At 42.4% G+C, this 21,860-nt stretch overlaps 1 protein-coding gene across 1 annotated transcript in view; it reads left to right on the top strand.

Annotated features, from left to right (window-relative positions):
* CHST15 (carbohydrate sulfotransferase 15) overlaps positions 1-10,647 on the top strand; it is a 43,373-nt gene extending 32,726 nt beyond the window's left edge. The window contains exons 6-8 of the mRNA XM_026851459.1: positions 2,538-2,694; positions 5,774-5,921; positions 7,132-10,647. Coding sequence (XP_026707260.1) covers positions 2,538-2,694; positions 5,774-5,921; positions 7,132-7,322 — 496 coding nt within the window. The 3' untranslated portion in view covers positions 7,323-10,647. The remainder of the gene's footprint in view (positions 1-2,537; positions 2,695-5,773; positions 5,922-7,131) is intronic.
* Positions 10,648-21,860: the final 11,213 nt, after the last annotated feature.

Genomic DNA, 21,860 nt, shown 5'->3' with positions numbered 1-21,860 from the left:
AAGGTTTGTGATGGGGGGTGTCAATTGTGTCATTATTTCATTGTAATGGGTGGTGATTGAGGGTAATGACTTCAAGTAGCTGGAACAGCTGAAATCCTAATCAGCAAAGGTTTTATTTCCACGCAGATGTCCCCAGAATTAAAAACAGATGGAAAGAAACATAGAAAATCTCAACTGCCCTGCAGAGAGAGAACTTGTCTTCAAGAATGCAGTTTTCCTTAAGATGTCAGCAAGTCTTTAAAACGATGCATTTATTTAAATGGAAGATTAGAAATACTAAGCAGTCATATTAAACCTTTCCAAATACAATTGCAGCCAGGCCCATACAGTATGTGGTGCCTTCTGGCTGATTTCCCCCAGCAAGAAGCTTTTCACCTGCTCTGCCAGGAGCAGTCGGTCCTGCCATCCCTGGGACAAGCTGGGCGAGCCCAAGCCTTGTTGATGTACACACTTTTCTGAAAGAAGGAGATACTGTTGGGTGCCCAATTTAGTTGAAGTTGACTGGCTTTGTCCCTTAGCTTCTCTCCAGCTCACTCTTGTATCCAATGCTGGTGAGGTGGCTCTTTGGGGGTGCAGCATGAGGGACCCAAGGTCTGCCATTGTAGAGGGAGAGGACACACGTGGTGCTGTGGTTGTGGTCCTCAAGCACCAGTTGGCATCACTTTGCAATGGGCTGTGCCATCAGTCTGGTCCTGGTCCCCTCCCTCTGGTCTGATTCAGAATTTTTTCATTTAAAGAAAGCTGTCTGAAGTGCATTGGACAGCCTGTCAAGAACTGGACAAAAATTAGTCTTTCTTACTTGGTGACTCCCATACATGGAACTGGGTGCCCCTGCCTCATCTTCTATAGTGTGCTATGATTTTTCTTTTTAAAAGTGTGTAAAAATGGAATTAAAAGCATCCTGAGATGAATGTATCCCTTTCCTTCATTTTAAATGAACATAGAGTCTTCATTTGGTTTGTATGGGAATTCAAATCCTGTTCTTGCAAAACACTAACATAAATAATGAGTGCAGAGGGGCTATTCCTGTGCTTAAGTGCTTTCCTGGATTAGGGCCTAAACTTTCTAAATTAAATTATGAATTTTTAAGTACCTGTGGAAATCTAGGGAAGTTAAAAAATAAATAAAGTGCAATACAAAAGGTTACTGCAGCAATAAAACGAGACCTAAATAAATCAGTTTTTAAAGTCATGTCTTAGACACCTGTGTTTTTTGAAAGAGGCTGAAAGATGCCTAGATTTTCTGGAATTCTGTCGAGAGGTGGGTTCTACAGAGGCAGAATATTTGTGCTTCAGGCACAGTTGAGGAAGTGACTCCTTCTCAAGTCTTACAAAATTGTCTCCAAAATCCTGAGGTATTGTTGGGGTTCTGGTCATAGTTTCTAAGCTTAAATATGAAAGAAAGTTAAAATACCACGTTCAGCAGATTTAATACTGACACCGTGTCAGAGCATTTCCTCTGTCTCTTTGAATCATGTTTATCTTGGGAAAGTTTAATCAAGGTTTCAGGGATTAATGCTAATGTAGACATTTTACTTGCCTGTAGGTTTTGGGTTGTTTCACCACCACCCCTGAAATGTATTTAGATCATCTTTTTAAAATGATATAAAGCAATCGCAAAACTTGTGCTAAAAACGTGCAATGAGGGGATAATTCTCTGCTGTAACTTAGAGAAATTCCTGTTGCTGATGGCTTTTGCTCGCGGGAGCAGCTGATGCAGGGGCTCTGCTTGCCTGCAAGCTGCAAACACACGTGAGGTCACGTCCTGCTGCCCTCAAAGTAGAGGTGAGACTGCTTGGGGAACGCAGCACTGCAGACTGTAGCACAATGGTGAACCATTCACCTGGCTGTAGTATTTCAGATTAAAAAAACAAAAAAACAAACAAACAAACAAAAAACCCCAAGAGGTGAAATGCTGTAAATTGGGAGGTTTTGATGGAAAGTCAACATGGAAACAATATGAGATTGGAGGTGGAGCTGTCTGCAAAAACTAGCAAACCTGGACCTTTTCCTATTTTTGATGATGACCAGCTTGGAAATCAATAAAAATCACTCTTTCTAACCCATCCCCTTCCTCTGTTGGTTTTGATTTAGATTTAAACTTTTGAGGTAAGGACTGTTTGTATCCATGGCAGTGTGGAGCACCAAATATAGAGGGGTACCAACGTCAGCCGAGATCAGTTCTACTGTTCATAGATAACAAAAATTGAATCTATAAACACTTGAAAAATTTGCCTTCAGGCAATTTCAGGAGAAAATATTGGCTTGCACAATTACTGGGGTCAGGTTCTCAAGGGATGCTGACCTTGAAAGCAGGACGATGTTTGGCAACTCCCTGGAGTGGGTGTTACTCTGAGCCAAAACCCATCAAAATGAATAGAAAATGTGTCAGTGGCTGAACAGGCTGTCGGTGGGGCAATGTTACACACATGTACCCTTTCTCTCGATTTATGTAAGTGATTGCCATTGTCATGGAAATAAATTTTTTTTTTTTTTTTCATTTCCTCTGTCATTTACTTACATGTATCTCATTTGCAGATTGTACTCCGATTATCTGTACTTTGCAAGTGCTAATAAATCCGCGGAAGATTTTCATGAAAAAGTGGCAGAATCACTGCAGCTGTTTGAAAATTGCATGCTGGATTACTCATTGAGAGCCTGTGTCTACAACAACACCCTGAACAATGCCATGCCCGTACGTATTTCCAAGAACATTTGATTCCTTGCTTGTTTAATGGTATGTTGTGTCGAGGTTATTAAAATACCAAAATACTGTGCAACTAAGCGTCAAGAAAAAAAACCAAACAACAACTTTCTCCTTTTTCATTTGCAATAAATTTGACATAAATATATCTAAGCATGTAAAAGCTGATGTACTGGCTCAGCTGTGTCCCTAGTCTGTTCCCTGATGAATGCCAACAGTAATAATACAGTCTTCCTATTGTGCAAGTGTATGGAGAGCACATTTAGTGAAGATTACAGTTTAATGTGTAAGCTTTTTGCAGATCTCTCCAAAAAGTAGCTCTGGCAAGGATCTTTGTGGTACAAAATTGCCTCAAAATCAAAATAAATTATGCATTCTTTCTCAAGAAAAGACTACCAATAACTAGATAAAACCTTTCTTTTTTTTTTTTTTTTTTAAAAAAATGTGCACATCAGAAAATGATAAAAGGAAATACAGAAACTGCTGGCAGGGGAATGGATAAGTATTACAGGCTTAGTATTCCAAAATTCACATTTTGAGTGTGGAACTGCAAGTTTTGCTTGAGGGGGGAGAATAATATGGAAAAGATTGATTTGAAGTATCACGTCTGGCCAGTTTGCCATTCAATCCTCTTTTATTTGCTCAGGCTGTAAAGGACTCAGAGGGAATGCTTCCCTCCTTTGTCTCCGGGGTGAAGTTATTGCCTCCTCCACTCGACAAAATCACCATAAAAGAGTGTATTGTGCAAGCTTGCACCCCACAGCAGTAGGGCAAAGAAGACATTCCTCTTACTTACCTTGGCAGGTAGACTGGAGCTGCTCATCTTTGATGATGGCCTCCAGGACCTCCACAGACACGGGTTGCTTCCAGGCAGTATCACAATATTTTCCAGCCATCTGCTTGCGCAAATCCATTTCTTTCAGCGTGGGGAGAGAAAAGCAGAGAGAGAACCAGAAGGAAAGATTTTTATCTCTTATCTCTGTCCTCGGGGTGCAGAACCAATCTTCATTTGTTGTCTTAGGCAACCCCCTGAAGAAGATACTTTTGAAAATGAACAGAGGATGCCTCTTCCCAGAGAGCAACAAGCAGGTGTTCATAATAAAACACAAATGCCGACTGTGCTCCTCAATGGGCTTTTTTAGCTGCTTCTTCAGCCAAGTTGCTAAAGTCTGTTCTGTGCAGGGTCTGCTATATATTGAAAAAGTAGGGATTATTTTCCCTGGTGAGCTCATTAGATTGCTACTTGTGCAACTGCACCAGAAGAATTTTGTTTTGCTATTTGTTAATATATTCCTGGAACAAGAGAAGTGTCATAGACATTGTTGCTGCTGATAGATGCTAACCTGTAAAGAAAGGGATGTCTGTCAGCTTATTCTCACTTAGAATCAGTGAAAAACATATTATCCGGAGAAAGGCATGCCGAGCCAGGGTGAGCAAACTGAAAGTGCAGAAATTAATATATGGAGGAGAGAATGGCTTGGGAAACTCAACTGATGCCTTCAATGCATAGGGGGAAGCACTGGAGCTTTATGGGAGGAGACAATCTGGTTCAGAAGAACAGCAATGAAAAAGAAAGGAGTCAATACAACAAACTTATAGGGCAGAAAATCAAGGTTCTTGCTGATCCCAAGAAAAAAATAAACTTACAGGGACATAATAGTTAAAATTATGGGGACATATTATTTAAAATTCTTCTTTCAGGTCAAAAGCTTTAAAAAAAAGATTCTAAGCCTGTGTGGGAAAGTGCTGTGATCCCAAACTATACCATGAAGCCAACGGTCGCCTTTCACTCATCTCCATCTCCCAGGAGAAAGAAGAGCAAAACCCACCACTGAGCCCCACGTTTGCCCCAGTGCTCAGTGAAGTGGGGCATTGACTGAGGGCTGGAGTGCTGCCCTGCCAGTGCCATTACATGTTAGGCTGATGTTCTAATCAAATAAGATGTTCCAAATGGTTGTGTAGCGCATGAAGAAGTCTGCTAAATTTGGAGGCTTATTGTTATAAGCAGCCAAAAAACGCACATCAAAATAATACATTATGATAATAACGGCTTAGCAGTAATTCAAAATATGGCTTATTTTACTGGAATTTAGGTATCAGTGTAGGTCACATGAGTCAGTGTAAGAAGCAAAAGCCTATTGCTGTCTGACTTCATTGGTTCGGCGGTAATGCGACTTGAAGATGTTAAGTCTCTTTTATGAAAGATGCTTATGACCTGGGATTCGTGTTCCTCTCTTCTGAGCCTGAAGGGATTTAGAAAAATATTTATAAGCACAGTTGGAGGTTGGACTTTTAAGAACACCAGACTACCCTTTTTGTGTTTCAACTTGTTATGTAAAATTGAGGAGGGAAGAAAAACAGAGATTAGGTCAGGACAGGCTGAAAAATTGCCTTTTCACATCTCTGGTCTAACATAGTCTGGCACTCTCATTGCGTGCTCAGACAATGCGCCATTAACACTGTCTAGCAGCCACTTCTACCGCAGCTTAGATCTAAATCTAATTATTGTAATCAGAGGATAAAGCAAATATGCCCCGATCTAATTCCTGACACCGAATCAGAATATATGTACGACTCATGGCAGCGTGATCTGGTGCAGCTGATACTCAAGGTGAAACAAGCAGCCTTAGAGCCTGGAGAAGGTAACATCTTCCCTTCCACTGCTGTTTACCCAGGGGCTGAAGGCCCTCAGTGTCTCCACGAGGGCTGGATCATCCCAGGCACGGAGGAGCATGGAGATGAGGTGGCCGAGCATCCTTCTGCATAGGGTTGTCTCCGTGCAACGCTTATACGTAGACCCGGGGCTGATGCAGCAAGTGCAAAGCGAAGCCCTTAGTAAAATGACATCTCTAACCTGTAGAAAGCCCATTTGCGAAGATTTCCTTAAGCTGCACTGAAAACAAGAGGAAGATTGAAAAATGTTCAGATATTGTCTTTTTATGAGTCCTCAAGGGAACATAATCGGGATTTTTGCCCAGAAGACAGAGATGAATACTGGTTTGTTACTGCTAGAAGTGGTGTAAAATGAATGATTTTTTTTTTTTTTCTTTTGGGTTTTTTGTGCTTATAGGTAAGGTTACAAGTTGGGCTCTATGTTGTGTATCTTTTGGACTGGCTGACAGTTTTTGACAAAGATCAGATACTCGTTCTTCGCTTGGAGGATCATGCATCAAATGTGAAATACACCATGCACATGGTGTTCCAGTTTCTGGATCTGGGTACGTGTCTTTTGGCTGTTCTGAGATAAGTGCAAAAAATCATTATTATCCTTCTTCTAGGTCATTTTTGCTTTATTAAGAGACAAAACAGAAGCATGGGAATCTGCCTTGAAGGATGCATTAATCTTGTTGCCTGGAGTCAGGCAAAATTAAAATTCCCAAATTCCCATAGAAAGGCTGGTGTTAGAAGATCTTAATAAGAGTATTGCAAGAAAAAAATAAACCCATTCGGAGCGTAGGGATATATCTTGCCATACAGAAGCCAGTCCTGCTTCTGAAGGCAGTCAGGGCTTGTTTGTCATGGGCTTACATAGGTGCAAGAGCTATCCCACAGAATTTAAACAAATTGAAGCGCTATCATGGTGTGCGTGCTGCTGCCAGCATGCACCAATCCAGAATCTAAATCTGAGTATGATGAAAGGTTGTGTTTCTAGCCGGGGAGAAGGGGGGAATTGTGTTTTTGCTGTGTTGATTGAGACATCTGTTGCTAATCCTCGGAGAAACGCTGGCAGACAAAATGTTGCCCAATGTTGATTTGACAGTAGCAAGAGGATGAAAATGTGGCTGCAAAATAGTCTGGCTGGTCCAGACACTGGTCTAGATGATGAGAAAGTTTGAATGTAGCAGATTGAACAGATGAAGAGCTTGGCATCTTCTTCCTGAATATGGTTTGTGCTGGAAAAGTCTGTGGGTTTTTATCTTGCTGAAGTACATTGTCAAGGGCTGACATTTATTTCTGGAATAGGGGCACCACTATACCTCTGTGCCACTTTGATCCCCCTGACAGCCTCCAAAACGAACCAAAAAAAGGGCTTACGTGAGTGAGGCTTGTGGTATTGCTCCCAGGTATTAGACAACTCACTTCATCAAATAACAGTACAAAATAATTTCAACTCCAGAATAGACGGGAAGTTATATTCAATGTCATAGTTGTTTTCTGAAAACAATTTTTTTTTCCTCCAGAAATGATTTATCCTGCTTGTTGTAGAGATGATTAATTAATGTGAGAGGAAAACATACTATTTCCATATTTAGTAACAGTGATTTATTTTACTAATCTGAGCCTGTATTCAATATTCTGAAACATCATCTCTGCTAACACAAATTCCATTTGTCTTCCCCTGGCAAACCTTCTGATTTAGTCATTTGTCTTCTTTAGCGTGGGCCTTTTTGGTGAAATATTTTAAGATAATATTCTGTTTTTCCACAGGACCTCTGAGTGAGAAACAAGAAGCTCTGATTACAAAGAGTCCTGCATCAAACACTAGACGCCCTGAAGACAGAAGTCTGGGACCTATGTTACCAACAACAAAGGCAATTTTAAGAGATTTCTATAGGCCTTTTAATACAAAACTGGCACAAGTTCTTTTTGATGATGCTTTTTTATGGAAGAGGACATAATATGTAAATTTAGTGCCACAAATACAGTGCTTAAAGGAGTTTTTATTTTTTTAAATTCTATTTTTGTGCGTGGATATTTACATTTTTCCCATTCCAAAGAGAAGCCGATTGATGAGCTGAGACTCTCACCTTCAGTCAGCACACTTCACAACAGTTATACCACATTTTCCTTGTGAGAATGTAAAGCATCTTGCTTATCAGTTTATCGCAACTTCTTTTACCCCAGCAAAAGAGTAGAGTGGAAAAGCATTAGTACAAAGATGATGTCTTACACTCTCCGTGGGGATGTTGAAGTTTAACCTTCTCTAAGATGCTGCAACACAGAATTAGCATCAGTTTCCTACAATTACACTTATAATCTCATTTTCAATATATGTTATTCATTCATTTTTTCAAACTATCAATGTCATTTAGTCATTAAAATTTTTAATTGAATTCAATGTACAATTTTGTTTCTCTTTGTCAGCATACTCATGAATGGTCTTCACTCACACTAAGGTTTTTAAGTTTCCTTAATTCTGAAACAAAGATAAAGGATAATTGCACTTACATAAATTTCCAAGTCTCATTTATATATTCAGATAAATGGACTTTCCTAGCCACAGTTCTTGTAAAAGAAAATTTTATATTCCAGGTAAGAATGGATGACTGAAATCTAAACAACGGGCCACATTTAGTATTGTCTTACATATTTTTATCCATTGTCTTACATATTTTTATCATGTAAATATGAATACATATCATTTATTCATATCTCTCACATATTTTCCCAGGAAACCACTAATGGGCTTGATGTCAAGTCCATTGCTGGCCATGGAGAGCTTTTATGAACTTTTCTGTTATGTTCTACACTATTACTCTTCTCCATTGCAAAGAATACACATTTCAAAATAAATATAAAATCTTGTTATTAAATGCATAAATGGACAAGGATGCATCTTGCACCCTCATAGAAAGGATGTGTTACCTAATGAATTAGTTGCACGCTATGTGTTTCCCTCTTCAGGAAAGATGTCTACATCTAGTTAAAAAGGTTGAGATATGCAGACTTGAGAAAAAAAAACAAAAACAAACCAGTTTGAAAGTTATGGGAAAATTTTGAACCAACCCCAAGTTTTTTATTTGACTAGAATGGCCGGATTTCTATATACATGTGCAGTAATTCCATATCTGGTTTCAAATACTCCTGGTTAGGGTCACTGTCAGCTACAGTCTGCAGTCTTCCTGCAGGCAGAACTGGTTTTAAGAGACAAATGAAAACGCTTCTTGCTGATAATTACCTTTGAAGGGCTAAAATGATTGTTTTTTTTTTTTCCTGAATGCATGTTGAGTAGGTCAGATGAAGGTGGCGTCTAGGTAGCAGGAATCAAAAGCCCAAAGCATCATCTCTAATTGGCTTCACATGCCCTTTCGACCCTTATGGTCAACCCACAATGCAGCTTACTGATGGACTGACAAATACATTTACAAATACCAAGGGTAACTATTCACCATCCTCCTCCATGGGGACATGTTATTCACCTCCTGTGTTTCTAAATTGAGAATTAACGCTGAAAACTTCATGAATCCTGAACATTTCACACGTGAACATGATGGATGACATGTGAGATTTTTTTTTTTTGTAACAAAAATCCATTTCTAGGTTCGTTGCCAACTGGTAATGCACTATTTAAAAAGGATTCAGTCTGGTGTTGGAAAGCCTAAAATAAGTAATTTAAGGAAGCAGTTCTAGACAACCAGAATGTATTAGTTCTAGTTCAGAAATGCTTACAGACCAAAAATGGTTAGAGAACTGAGAATGGGCTATTTTAGCAGTACAAAAACAGTATCACGGCAGCATAAATCAGAAAATCAGAATGAATTCACCACTGTTTCCAAATGTAAATTTTTCAGTCAACAATTTATTTCATTAAAGATTTCTGCCAGCTGTGCTCTGAATTAGAGTCAACACTGTAACTCTATACAGAATGTTTGCTAACCTGATTTGCCATGGTCAAATATTTCCATTTAGTTGTCAGCTACCACCATGATCTTCCCAGTCCTAAAAGCTAATGAATTATCTTTTAGCATGAGCATTAATTCCATGAATAAATCACACACACTGGTTTGTGCCACACTGATGTATGGTGCTAAACTCTAATTTCTGCCTGCAGACTCATGCAGTCCACCAGTGGTCGGGGAGATTATCTCTACCCTTTGACTATGTATATAATCAAAACCAAAACATGCTTGATGGCCAGAATTTCTGCTTTAGGCCCAGCACCTTGCTAGATCGAGGTCTTACCTAGTTCTGACTCAGAGGAAGGAGAGATTGAAGATTCCATGTACTATGGCAGACAGTCCAGACCATGGGATTCAACAGAGAGTAGGTGGTCTAGAGAAGGGACTATAGCTATAGATGATCTGTTAGGAGCCTGTGGTCCTTCTGAAAGTGAAGTTTCCAATAAGGCTGCTTTTGTGTCTTAATCTCTTTCATGAGCTCCCAAATATCTCTTGATTCAATACATTGCAACCTTATGCTGTTGGGTTGTGGCATGACTAAACATCAAAAAGTAGCAAATTAACTGTCAAGAGGGCATCTTCGAGATAAGGACGTTGATCGCTAGTCCAGACTGTAAAAATAGTATTGATCTAGTGATTCAGAATAAAATAAAATAGCACTTGATTTTCTTGAGTGATGTGACGGTGCTGGGTGTCAGAACCCTCTTCAGGCCCAGAGCAGACAGCGTACCACTGCCATTCAGTGGCTTTGCTCCACCTCGCAGCAAATCTCTACATAGGGTAAGCTCAACCTCAAGTTCTTCCAGTTCCCTTTACCTTTCTGTTGACAATTCTAGCTGTGAAAGTATTCAATATTATTGTTATTATTCACTGGAGCACTGAGCTGAGCTACATCCCCAGAACAGTAATTTGCTAAGAAATTGGACTTACTATCAAGACAATATATTTTTGCCAAAGTGTAGCAGTGGCTCTTTGCAAAGAGCTCAGAAAATGTGTGTCTTGTACTGTGTTTCCACTCTTATCTCTGCTGAACAAAAGTAATCAGGCAAACATGCAGCTTTCCTGAGTGTAAAGGCACTGAGGAAAGGGTTGGTTCCAAATGTTCTCGCTGCTACTGCAGAAGGATGTGAAATGTGTTTTCTGTAAGACCTTGCGTGTTTGGGCCAAGCATCTCAGCTGTCTGGAAGAAGCACAGTAAAAACAAAGGATCTCCTGCTAAGAAAAACAGGCACTGGTTTACATGGAAAATAGGATGTTGTTATCTGTTGAGTCCAGTGCACAGACTTGTATGCTTCAGCTTAATAAACTGAAGATAAACAGTGAAGTTGTCACAGTTCTGCATATATCTTTCTGCCAAGAGGTTAATCCATCTTCCAACTAAGCCAAACTGAAGGCACGACAGTGTCACAAAAAGTTAATCCCTCTAAATACCCCTCACACGGGCATGTTTAATGAGACACTTCATGAGCAGCTGCATTTTTCTAACAAAAATTCTTGTGTTGCACTACCATCTTGTGGTCACGAGGGGCAATACTTGGTGCCACGAACATACATACATTTTCTTCTATTGTGAAAAAAGGCAGGTGAAAAAAGAAAAAAAAAAATACTTTCCACTACTTTTCAGATGCCCACAGGAATATATTTTCCAGTGCAGTCCAGGAGCTGTGTGTCCTACAGAGAAGTGCTGACTCTGCACAGCCCCAGCATCATAGAATCACAGAATCGTTTAGGTTAGAAAAGACCTTTAATCTCATCGAGTCCAACCACTAACCTAGCACTGCCAAGGCCACCAATAAATCATGTCCCTAAGCACCACGTCTACACATCTTTTAAAGACCTCCAGGGATGGGGACTCTACCACTTCCCTGGGAAACCTGTTCCAGTGTTTGACCGCCCTTTCTGTATAGAAATTTTTCCTAATATCTAACCTAAACCTCCCCTTGTGCAACTTGAGGCTGATTCCTCTTGTTCCTATCGCTTGTAACTGGGGAGAAGAGACCGACCTTCTGCCTCATCCCAACCTCATCCTTGAGGTCCCTCCTGGGGAGCTGCCCTGGGCTCCTGCATGCACTGCAGTCTCCCACAGGGATTTGCCAGCACCTACACAGGGCATCGTGCAGCACTTAACCTCTGCACTGAGGGGAATTTTTTGGCTCATGTTATTCTAGTAGTGGTTCTAGTTATTAATAAGTACGCAGCTCAGAGCAACTACCCAACTGTTATCAGGCGATGTCATGGGAAACCTTGATCGCAGAGATGCTGCCAAGGGCTTTGATCCACACTTCTGTCTGTTCTAGCCCTCTGCTTGCATCAGAGGAACAATGTCATCAGCAGTTGAGGCTGGGGACATGCTTTCCTCTGCCGACTTCGGCAGAGTTCTGCTGGGGACCCTCAGTTTTAAGTCACAGCTCTCTGCGCTGCCTCAATCAATAGAAAAGCCCTTAAAATGATTGCCGGCATGGCAGGGACTTAATGGACTGCCAGACTGAAAGCTGCCTTTGAAAATTAGAGGCCTGCTGTGTATGTATTAAGTAACAATTAGCAGAAAATAGGGTTTGGAAGAGACACAAATAGTTATCAATGTATCACGTTTCAGAGGAAAGACACACTTTCCGTCCCTCACCCTCCTCATTTCTGAGCATCCATTTGCTGGGTGAAAAAGCTGCCCCTTTGAGGAGGTGTGGGTGTGTTGGTGCCTCTGCAGCTGGGCTGGCAGGGGCAGGGGCTGCTCACACCCCCGGGCTGTGTCAGGGCAGAGGGGCACTGGGGACTCCCTAGGTGTCCATCTGCCTCCTCCTGGCATCACCCACCAAATGTGCTTTTCTCCAATGACGTCTGCAGGAAGAGGAGGTAAGATTTAAGAGTTTTGACTTCCCTGATGCTCACAGGGGTGAGAAATCCTTGGCCCATGAAGGTTCATCACCTTCAGTCCCTGGCAAAACAAGCCCCAGTGACTCCCTTCCTCCCTCCTGAAGAGCCATGCCCTTCATCTTCAGTTTGACTCCCCAAACCAGAGGCAGGATCCCACACACTGCCCCATTCCCTGCCTCTCCAACTGCTCACTCTCCTGCGGTTATGGATCACAGACGTGGAAGATCTAGAGGAAAAAATATGAAATTAAAACTCTAAGAGCTTTAAAATTTCTGTTTAGTTACTGAAGTAGCAGCTGCTGTGGTAACAGCTTACTGTATGTCAGCGGTTGCACTGCGGAGTTGCTGCACAGGACATCTTCCCCAAAGAAAACACAGCCAAACACTGTCATTTACTATCAAAAAGGGGTGTGGGGGGGGTCAGAATAATTCACAGTTCTTTGAATACAGTCTGAATATGTCTCACATATTTACAAGATGCTCTCTACTAATGAATGGGAATGAGGGAAGGGAAGGCTTGTGCTGGTACTCAGAGCGCTGCAGTGGAAGAACAGCCTCAGAGTAGCTCCCAAAACTTTATTTATATTATGCTCCAAAGGCCTAAGCCGCACATGATTTGCAAATAATTTGAGGTTTAGCTTTTGATGGAGCTAAGACCAATGCATGCTGATTGTTGAACATGTTGGGTTTCTCAGAGAACAAAGATTTGGGACTGTCTGCATCACACATGTAGTGAGATGTCAGTCATCAGTGACTGCTCACAATTTAGCCGATGAAGCTGAATCTTCTTCCAAACTTCCACAGTGAAATTTTGAAAAAAAGCTCTTGTAGAAAAAAAAAGAAAGACTGTGCTTAAAATCTCAGTGTTTCTTTTATTGTTTTATAGACTTGTTGAACATATCCATAAGTCAGACAATATAATTTAGATCATTCACAGCTTTTCTGCCTTCCCAGCTCAGTCCTTGTGGTGACACACAGAGTATGTATATTTATTTATACATATCACTCTAGGCCCGAATGGACTTTATTTAAGTGACTGTTGCTTTCTCAGGTCCTCTGTGCGAAGAGCAATTACCAACTCCCCACTTGGAGGACAGCCACACTGCCATTAAATAGGCATTAAAGCAGAAATACACTCGGATATCTCTAGCTAAGCTATCCCAGGACTGAAAGAAGCCAAGGGTTTCCCTCTGTGCTGTCCTGCCCCGGTGGCCCTAGTTGCCTGAGTGGTTAATTGGGTCTCCACATGATAACTCCTTCTCTACTATGTTGAAATCAGAGATAGAAAGCAATGAAAACTGCTGTCCGTTGACATGAGCGGGGCGGTGTGGAACTACAGCAGGGTGAGGAGGCCAAGGCTGCGATACACATCTTCAGAAAGGGATGGAGGAAAGGGAAAAATAAGAAAGAAACCCTAGAGTTGAGTCAAATGAGATTCTGGAGAAGTGAGACAAATCCATTTGGCAAAATTGCGAGGAAGAAAGTAAGCACAAGCAAGGTAGCCAAAAAATAGAATAAATCAGACAGAGAAATAAGCAGAAGGAGATGTACGGCTGTCAGATGGAAAGATGAATTCTTTTGACTATCTGAAAAGGCTAAGGAAAAGAAAGTAATGATATAACCTGGGTTTGGTTTGACTGGAAAGTGTTGGTTTGACTGGAAAGGTATAGACTGAGCCTACCACAGACTTGGCTTTTGTTGTGTGTTGCTCTGGGAGGTCTAACCTCTGTCAGGAGGAACAGGGACAGGATCTACAGAAATGTGAGTTCTTCACCTCCCTCTGCCCAGGTTGTTCAAGAGTCCGACACCTCATTTACACTTGGGAAGGAGTAAATTATATTAAGGAGAATAGAACAATTATCGAGGGGGAAGGTCTGAAATAAAAACAGGAGCTAATTCTCTGGATTAGGAGTTTGAAAGAAGCTAAATGCTGCACTTATAGCTAAGAGAAGAAGGTTGGCATTAGGAGATTTCTCAGGTATCCCTTATCCCTGCCCACAGGCTCTGGATGGGAGGATCTGTCCTGGGCAGGACTCTGGACCAGGAGGTGTGTAATAGATGGCAAAACTACAGTATGCATTTTATTTTAAGCTCTGTTTGTGGCAAACCACATTGGTGATTTTAGGATGTGGTGTGTGACGCTGCTGACAGAGGAATGTGGGTCAGGAGCAGAGAGATGGCACTTGCCAAAACCCATCTGACTGCAGCATGTCTGCACATTGACACCCCATCCCCTCCAGCTGCAGCTTTCAGGGGTCACCAGGCATTTATTTTCCAGGAGTGTAGGACCAGCAAGAATTGAGATGTGATCAGGGCAGCAGCAGACCACGAGAGGGCAGAGCATAGCTGGAAATTCAGCTGCAGCAGGAAAAGCTGGTGTGCAACTGCCAGACCCAGCTCCTGCATCGCCACAAATTCCAATTGTGGCAGCATTGCCACAGAGGACACCTGGGAGGTACAAAAGAAGGAGGGATACATCTGACAGCGGCTGCAGGCAGGTGGGCAAAACCTGGTGCCCTGGCTCACAGCCTACGGGAGGCCCACTCACAAAAAGCTTTTATGGGAGAGTTCCCCAGAATTGCACCGAGAGGTGTAGGGCAAGCGGTTCTCATGCTGCATAACACAAATGCACCCAAAACTCAGTGTAACTCAACATAACGCATGCATAACATCACTCAAAATAACTCAGTGTAATGCATACGTAACTCAACACAACTCGTACTTAGCACAGCTCAGCATAACTCAACGTAACACAAAGAGCACTGGGAGAATTAGGCAAAAAACCTGAAACGTGCCCAGCAGTACAGCTGACCTGCAACATGGCACTGATGCTATTCACGTAGAGTCATTGGCATCATGATCCCCCCATCTGTTGCATGACCCTACCGGGACTGGGGCAGCCCCACACCTTCAAATTCACTCCCCACCATGTCGCCGAATACAAATCCCTTCGCAAACCTCAGCGCAAGTAATATGGATTTTGAAGGTACCAAATGAAAATCCCACTTACTGCAGCAGGCAAAAATAAGCCCAACTTCTTTGTGTTTATTATTTCAGCGCATTATTCAGCTATCCTGTATCATGGTATATCAGGAAAAGAACATATGAACAATTCACCCCCACTGAAAAAAAATCTTTCTCTGATCCTTGCACACTAAGCAGCCAGGTCAGTATTTATCGCTTCATTAAACAATATTTTCTAAGTTCTCTGCTGCCTCACAGTGATATTACCAAACCGAGTGGTGTTGAAGCATCTTTTGCTTCAGTAGTACTATCAAAACATGAAAAAAAGTTTCTTAGAGTAAAAAAAAACCCCACCCTATCTTTAAATAACACCTTCCAAACAGGCACGTATGCGTCAGTCCTTGGTGATGCTGTGTCATATGGCCCAGGGTGAATCCTGGAACAATTTTTCCCAACCTAAAGATAAGTGTGCATGACGTCTGGCCTGAGCCAAGGGTAAATATAAGCCTTTCTGAAACCGGATTACAAAGTGTATTCATTTCAGCAGGTGGTGCTGCAGAGCAGTCCTGCCCTAACTGTGTCTGAGCTTTTGTAATACTGCACTTGAGAAGTACTGGATTTATACTTCACATTAAGCTGATTTTCAAGTTTTCCTTTCTTTTCTACGTGCTGCAAAAGTGTATATTACTGAATGAACACCCCGGTAGGTACGTGTTGCTGTGTAATTAGAGGCTGGGGGGTTGAAGGCAGCACAGTGTGAGCCAAGGCAGGTATTTGAAACAGAACAATTCAGCAAGCAATCAAAATCCTGAGCTTGTGAAGCCAGAAGGTTCAAAGCACTTGGGCTAGCGTAAGTGTTCTAGCACGAGTATGATAAAACTTCAGGAGGCAGAAGCTGTAGGTGTCCAGCACCGCAGGAGGCAGGATTTGCTGGAGTTAACTGCAAAGCCAGGAAATTGGGAATTTTAACACCGGAGTTCAGGAACTGAAGTGCTGGAGAACTGGAGAACTTGGGACAAGAGAGAGATGAAAGGCTCCAAGTGCAGCCCTAGCAGGGGTGGGGGGAAGTTGATTTATTTTAGAGAGCCTGTGGCTTGTGCCAGAGCGATTTGGTCCTCCAACTGTAAACGAAACGAACTACTCAGAAGTGCTCACTGTACATTGTCGTCTCGGCAGGTATCTAAGAAATTTTAGACTGCAAATCTTTAAAATTTGAAGTGCCCTCAGCTGTGGGTGTTTAAAAATCTGCTGCTACTCTTAGGACTACTTTTTTTGAAGAGTTGCATATTCTCCGTTGTCCGCATTTACTTTACTTTCAAGAATGCTGCATCAAGGATCTGCACCAGACAGTAAAATACCCAGCCCATGGTTGTAGTCATCAGACCTAAAGGAAAGGAAGATGATCTTGCAGCTAATTCTCTTCCCTGAGATCTGGAAGATTTTAGTGACTGTGTCATCCCCACACACCCATCAGACCTTGATGCAGGGCTTGCATGCAGGCACAGGGAGAAATTCCTCTGCTGCAAGGAACCAGCCTGGTATTTGCTTGACTGGTTGCTTTGAAAGGACAAGGCAAAGGGGAATATGAGGAATGTGACATTAAAATGAATAGTTTGAACAATATCCTGAGATTTTGTAATACACGGAACTTTTCACAAAGCTCTGTGGAGTTAGCTAGAAACTGGTTGCCTCTAAAGCCAAGAACCAAGAAAATATTGTGGTTTTAAATAATTTTCTATACTTTGAAACTGTTCAAGTAGTGTAATTTTGCATGCTTCTCCTCTATATCTCTTCTCTGACAAACAGTTAAAGTAGATTCTCACTGCATTTCAAAAATAGATGTCCTCTATCTCACTGGGGCTATGGCAAAAAAGAGGGGAACTTTCTGTATTAATAGTTCAGAAGATCAGAAATCCATAATTTACACCAAACTCCGAAACAGTTTCCATTTCCACAGCAAATACCAAGTTCCAGGCTTTTAGATCGCATAGATAGTGCTGTGATTAACAGCATCAGTTACCAGTGCTTTTGCCTCGGGTTTCCTCTGTGACATCTTTGCAGTATTGACATAGATATTTTGCAATACGAACATAGATACAGGAGCTTTCAGCATTATGGAGCCTTCTAAGAGGCCTTCCAATTGCCATGATGTTATGATATCAACTGTGTGCTTAAAAGGAAAAAAACTCTTAACTTACTGGAGGATTTTACAGTATATCATGAGTCTTACCGTGAAGAAATACCACATTTTTATTTAGCCCCATTCAGACCTGGTTTTCCTAACATTGTCCTACTTTTCCCCAGAGCGACTGAATTCTAGACACATGATGCGGATTTTCTGCTCTGCAGCTCGCACAAGTCCCCAGAATAAGCTGAGCTGGTTCCTGATTATCCTCAAAGCATTTTCACACTAGCCCAGCTTTAATGAGCAGGTGTAACACAAATAACACAGGCTCAGGTTTGTAGGTTAGGCTGATGCAAATACATGCACCGTGCCTTTCTTCAAGATGCCACTTGAAAAAAAATCTTCAGTAAAATGAGTATCCCCTAAATAAAGTATAAAATCTCTTTAGACACAAACCCAGGGTTACTGAGCCTGGAGGTGAACATGAACACTCCTGACAGTGGCACATGGCTGCAACAAAGCCAGGCTGGATGCCTGGACATGAACCTGGATTGGCTACATCACAGAACATTTTAATGCAGTCTTCTCCTGTCACACATCGGGAGGTATATTAAAGTATAAATATTTTTTCCCTGAATTACAGTCCTTCGAATTTATTCTGCGTTTTGGGTAAGGGAAATGTATACATCGAGATACAAGCCCAGAGAATATTACACAAGAAAAGCACCTCTGAGTGAGTCACAATAGGAAACTTAGATGCTTAAAACATACATGTAGTTATGTTCACTGCAGTTTAAAAATAATTTAACCTGTTTAAGGTCAATTTAAATAGGACTATAAGGGGCAGCAACACTTATTTCCAGCATCTACTATCTTGCTTTTATGATTTATAGAATATATTTTGGAAAAGAATTGGTTTTAGGTTCTTTCATCATGAAAATTAGGTGAAACCCACCCCTGCACAGTGTATTGCTTGCGGAGCTGAAGCACTGCAGCACTGCACCTGGTTTGCATGCTGGAAATCTTCACCTTCTTGAAGTGTGCAAGGCAGCCTCAGGGAAGCAAAAACCACCTTGCAACCTGCTGTGCGATGGGCACCGCGCTCCTTGGCCAGGGAAGGAAGCGAGAGAGGAGGAATTGCTTTCAGCCTGCTCATCTAATCCAAACAGACGCTTTTGCTGCATGTTTTTTCTCAGTGAAGGGAAAATCCATTTGGCTGGTGTCATTTCCTCAAAGCGCCAGCTATTTGCAGTGCTTTTGCGTTTGCAGGCTTTATGGCACTTGTGCGACGGGCGGTTGGGTTTCAAGGCACTCTTACGAGAGGTGGCAGATACAGAGCACGCCACAGGTCGATCCCATCTTGGATCATAACCACATTAGCTGTCCCGGTGTGGCTACAGCTCAGACTTATGCACCTCAAGCTGATTTTTTTTTTCCTCTCCATTTGCACATGATGCTCCAGTTAAACGCTTGCCACCCACCACCCCAACTGGTGGAGAGAGAAGTGGGACCTGGGAACAGCAAGGGCTGAGTGGGGCTGAGGGGCTCCACACTGACCATCCCCTTCCTGGCCTAAACATGAGCTGGTTCTTGCTCTGGCAGTCCCAGCCTGGAGCTCTGCTGAGGAGGGGGAGAGTAGCAGGAAGGTTTCTGGCAGAGGCGAGCTGTGGAAATACTTTGGAGCAGGGCTCTGTGCAGACAAAACATCCACTCAGCTGGCTGGCAGCCCCTGCAGTAAGGATTTTGTTGCTTAGTTTGAGGCCAGTACTAATGGGGACTTAATGGAGGAAGGTCCTCACACTGTTACTCCTCCCTTTGGAGCAAGGGCAAAACTAAAGTCAAAACCTGAGCAGAGCATCCATCCAGAACTGTCAGGGATCTAGCAGCAAATCTGTCATATCTGCTCTGGTACATTCGTCAGCTACCTGTCTCTGATGATTGTGTGTCCAGATCAACCTGCAGAGAAGCATAGTTCTGTTACTTCAAAGGCTTTCTCACTGGCTAAGGATTAAACGAAAATTCAATCAGAAGAACAAGACGGTATTTCAACTGCAACCACTTGAAGTTCCACTCTGAAAATAAAGGCTACGCAAAACAGCATTTCAGAATTTGCAGTAAAAAATGAAAAGATGCAATACAGTCACAGTAAAATAAGGACAAAGAAGATTCCTCTATACGCCACCCCTAGAGACCCAAGCAGTAAGGACCGAAGCCAGCATCTGCCCTGTCTGCTTCTGCCCCCTAATAAATTTATGCATGCTGGGATGCACTTTGTGGTGATGTATCTTTTTGGCCCTGTAATTATCGCTTAGGAAATAATTCTATTGGCAATCCACTGAAAGGAATAAAATCCTCCCCTTTCTGAGCACAGGTCGGTAAAACCCAGCAGACAGAACCAGAGGGCATGGTTCCAAGGACTAAGAGCAGGAGCTACAGCACTCCGTGATTGCCAGCCTGGCTGTTATGTGTGCACAAGTCCTGTGTTGGGTAAGAGGCGTTGTCACGGCACTACTTCCCATCAGCATGCTCATCCCTCCTGGAGATAAGTCCCAGATGCACACCGCGGGGCATGCAAGGTGGATGCACGGGGACAGCAGGACAAGGTGGGGCAGTGCCAAAGACAGAAGCTCCTGGGAAGCTCTCCAAAGCTCTGACCTGGGCCTCCTCTGGGTATTTCTTTTGGTGAAGAGAGACTTTCTTCTCTACTGATGTGTGAGGGTGGGATGGCACGAAGCCCGTTCCCTTGGTCTGCGGGGACCTGGCGCTTTGCAGGAGCAGAAAGTCCCAGCTGTGGGAGGTGTTTCCCAGTGGTGGTCCCACCACATGCCGAGGGAAGGTCCTGAGCAAACAGATGTGCATCCAACACATCTGCTGGGACCTGTCTGGTGAGTGGGAAGACACTTGGCTGCTGCTGGAGGGGCATTTCTCACAGTAGAAACTTGCTCTTACCAGGCAGTAAATCCAAACAGAAAGTGTGGGTTGCTGTCTCGGCCATGTGAGTTGATAGGATGAAGTGGCCTAGTTTTAATAGAAGAGGCACTTTCAGGTGAAATGTTGAATCTTCTCACCCCCAGGAGAACATGTCTCATCAAAATTTTAGATGGCCTTGGGATCTTGGTGTTTTATAAACAAGACATTTCTAGATGCATAAATGAGAATAGACTGGAATACCACAAATTGGTCGTCCAGGGAAAAAAGTAAAGGAAAAAAGAAAATCTCAGGAATTTACTTAAAATGTATGGAAATTTATATGCAGGCTCAAGAGTTTTATCCAACAACAATACTGTTGCTCTTGCAGGGAACTGGAGTAACTGGGAATTTCCTACATCATTCCTTCTCTCTCCCTGGGGTACTTTATACCGTGACCTCTGAGGTGAGGTGCTGAATGTGTTGCTGAGATAGGTGGTGTTATCTGTGGGGTGTAGGTGACCTCATATGGGATTTTAGGAACCCTTCTGAACTAAACATCCATTTATACGGCTCTCTCACATTACATGGGACAGGGCATGATGACCCAAGTTGTCCCTTCCAGCTTCTCATTAGAGTAGTGAAAGAAATGTTTGTTGTTCTGTTGCTTTTTAATTGCCATGAGGAAGCTCTCATACAGTAAAGAATATGTTGTTATCAGTCATAATGTAATGCTAAAAGAAGGTTTGATCTCTTTGTACTTATCATCTGCCTCTCTAGTGAAAACAGCACGCTTTTCCTTTACATGAAAAATAAACCAAAGCTAAAATTGCTGTTTGTGCTGAGTTTTTTTTCCAGTCCAGTTATACAGAAAGTAATTTTCCAAAACCAAAAAATGTCTTTAAGGAAAGAATGAGAACCTTGGGCTGATGTTGTTAAAGTACTCTAGGGTCTTTAAAGCGCTGCATTCGTTCCTATGCAATCTTTTCCACTCCTCCCAAATATCCTTGTAATGATTCAGATGACTTTCTCTATTGTGTATTGCTGTTATCCATAGCCAGGGAGGCTATGGAAGGAGTAAAGCCCTGCAGTGGTTGTTGCTGTGCTAACATGGAGTGGCAGAGGCAGCCCTTGTTTAGGGTGACCCACAGCCTACACACACACAGACCCTCACACACTCTTGTACAAACCATCACATGCACGCTGATGTTGGCATTCCCTAAATTCCGAGACTTTTTATTCGCAATGCAATTTCAGTATGGAATTTTTGTAGCATGTAGCCATATTGTCCTTGGCAGACTGCTGTATGAAGATCCTAATCAAAAGATCATCGCAAGTTCTTGAAAAAAAAAAAAGGTTTTGCTTTAGAAGAACAAGCTCCTTGACTGCTTTGGATAACCTGTTCCTAGCACCTATCAGTGAGAGGCTGCTCCCTGCTTTCGTTCGGTTCTTATAGGATTTAACAGGTACAATTGCTCTTCTGGCAGCAGGATTGCAGTTCTTGGCAATTTTCAGAGCCTCTGATATACTGTATCCCACACAGCTACTTAGTGAACCTGGAAGTTATGGAGTGCTAAAAATCAGGGAAATGCTTGGAAGTGTGTGCTTGTTTGGAAAGGCTGGGTGAGGTTTCCATGTCCTGCTTCCTCCACATGCCACTTGTCATTTGAA

This window comes from Athene cunicularia (assembly GCF_003259725.1).
Source record: "Athene cunicularia isolate RWA chromosome 6 unlocalized genomic scaffold, athCun1 chr6_part1, whole genome shotgun sequence".
Classification (NCBI taxonomy): domain Eukaryota; kingdom Metazoa; phylum Chordata; class Aves; order Strigiformes; family Strigidae; genus Athene; species Athene cunicularia.
The sequence above is the reverse complement of the archived record's forward strand: the minus strand, read 5'-3'. Positions and strand labels throughout refer to the sequence as shown.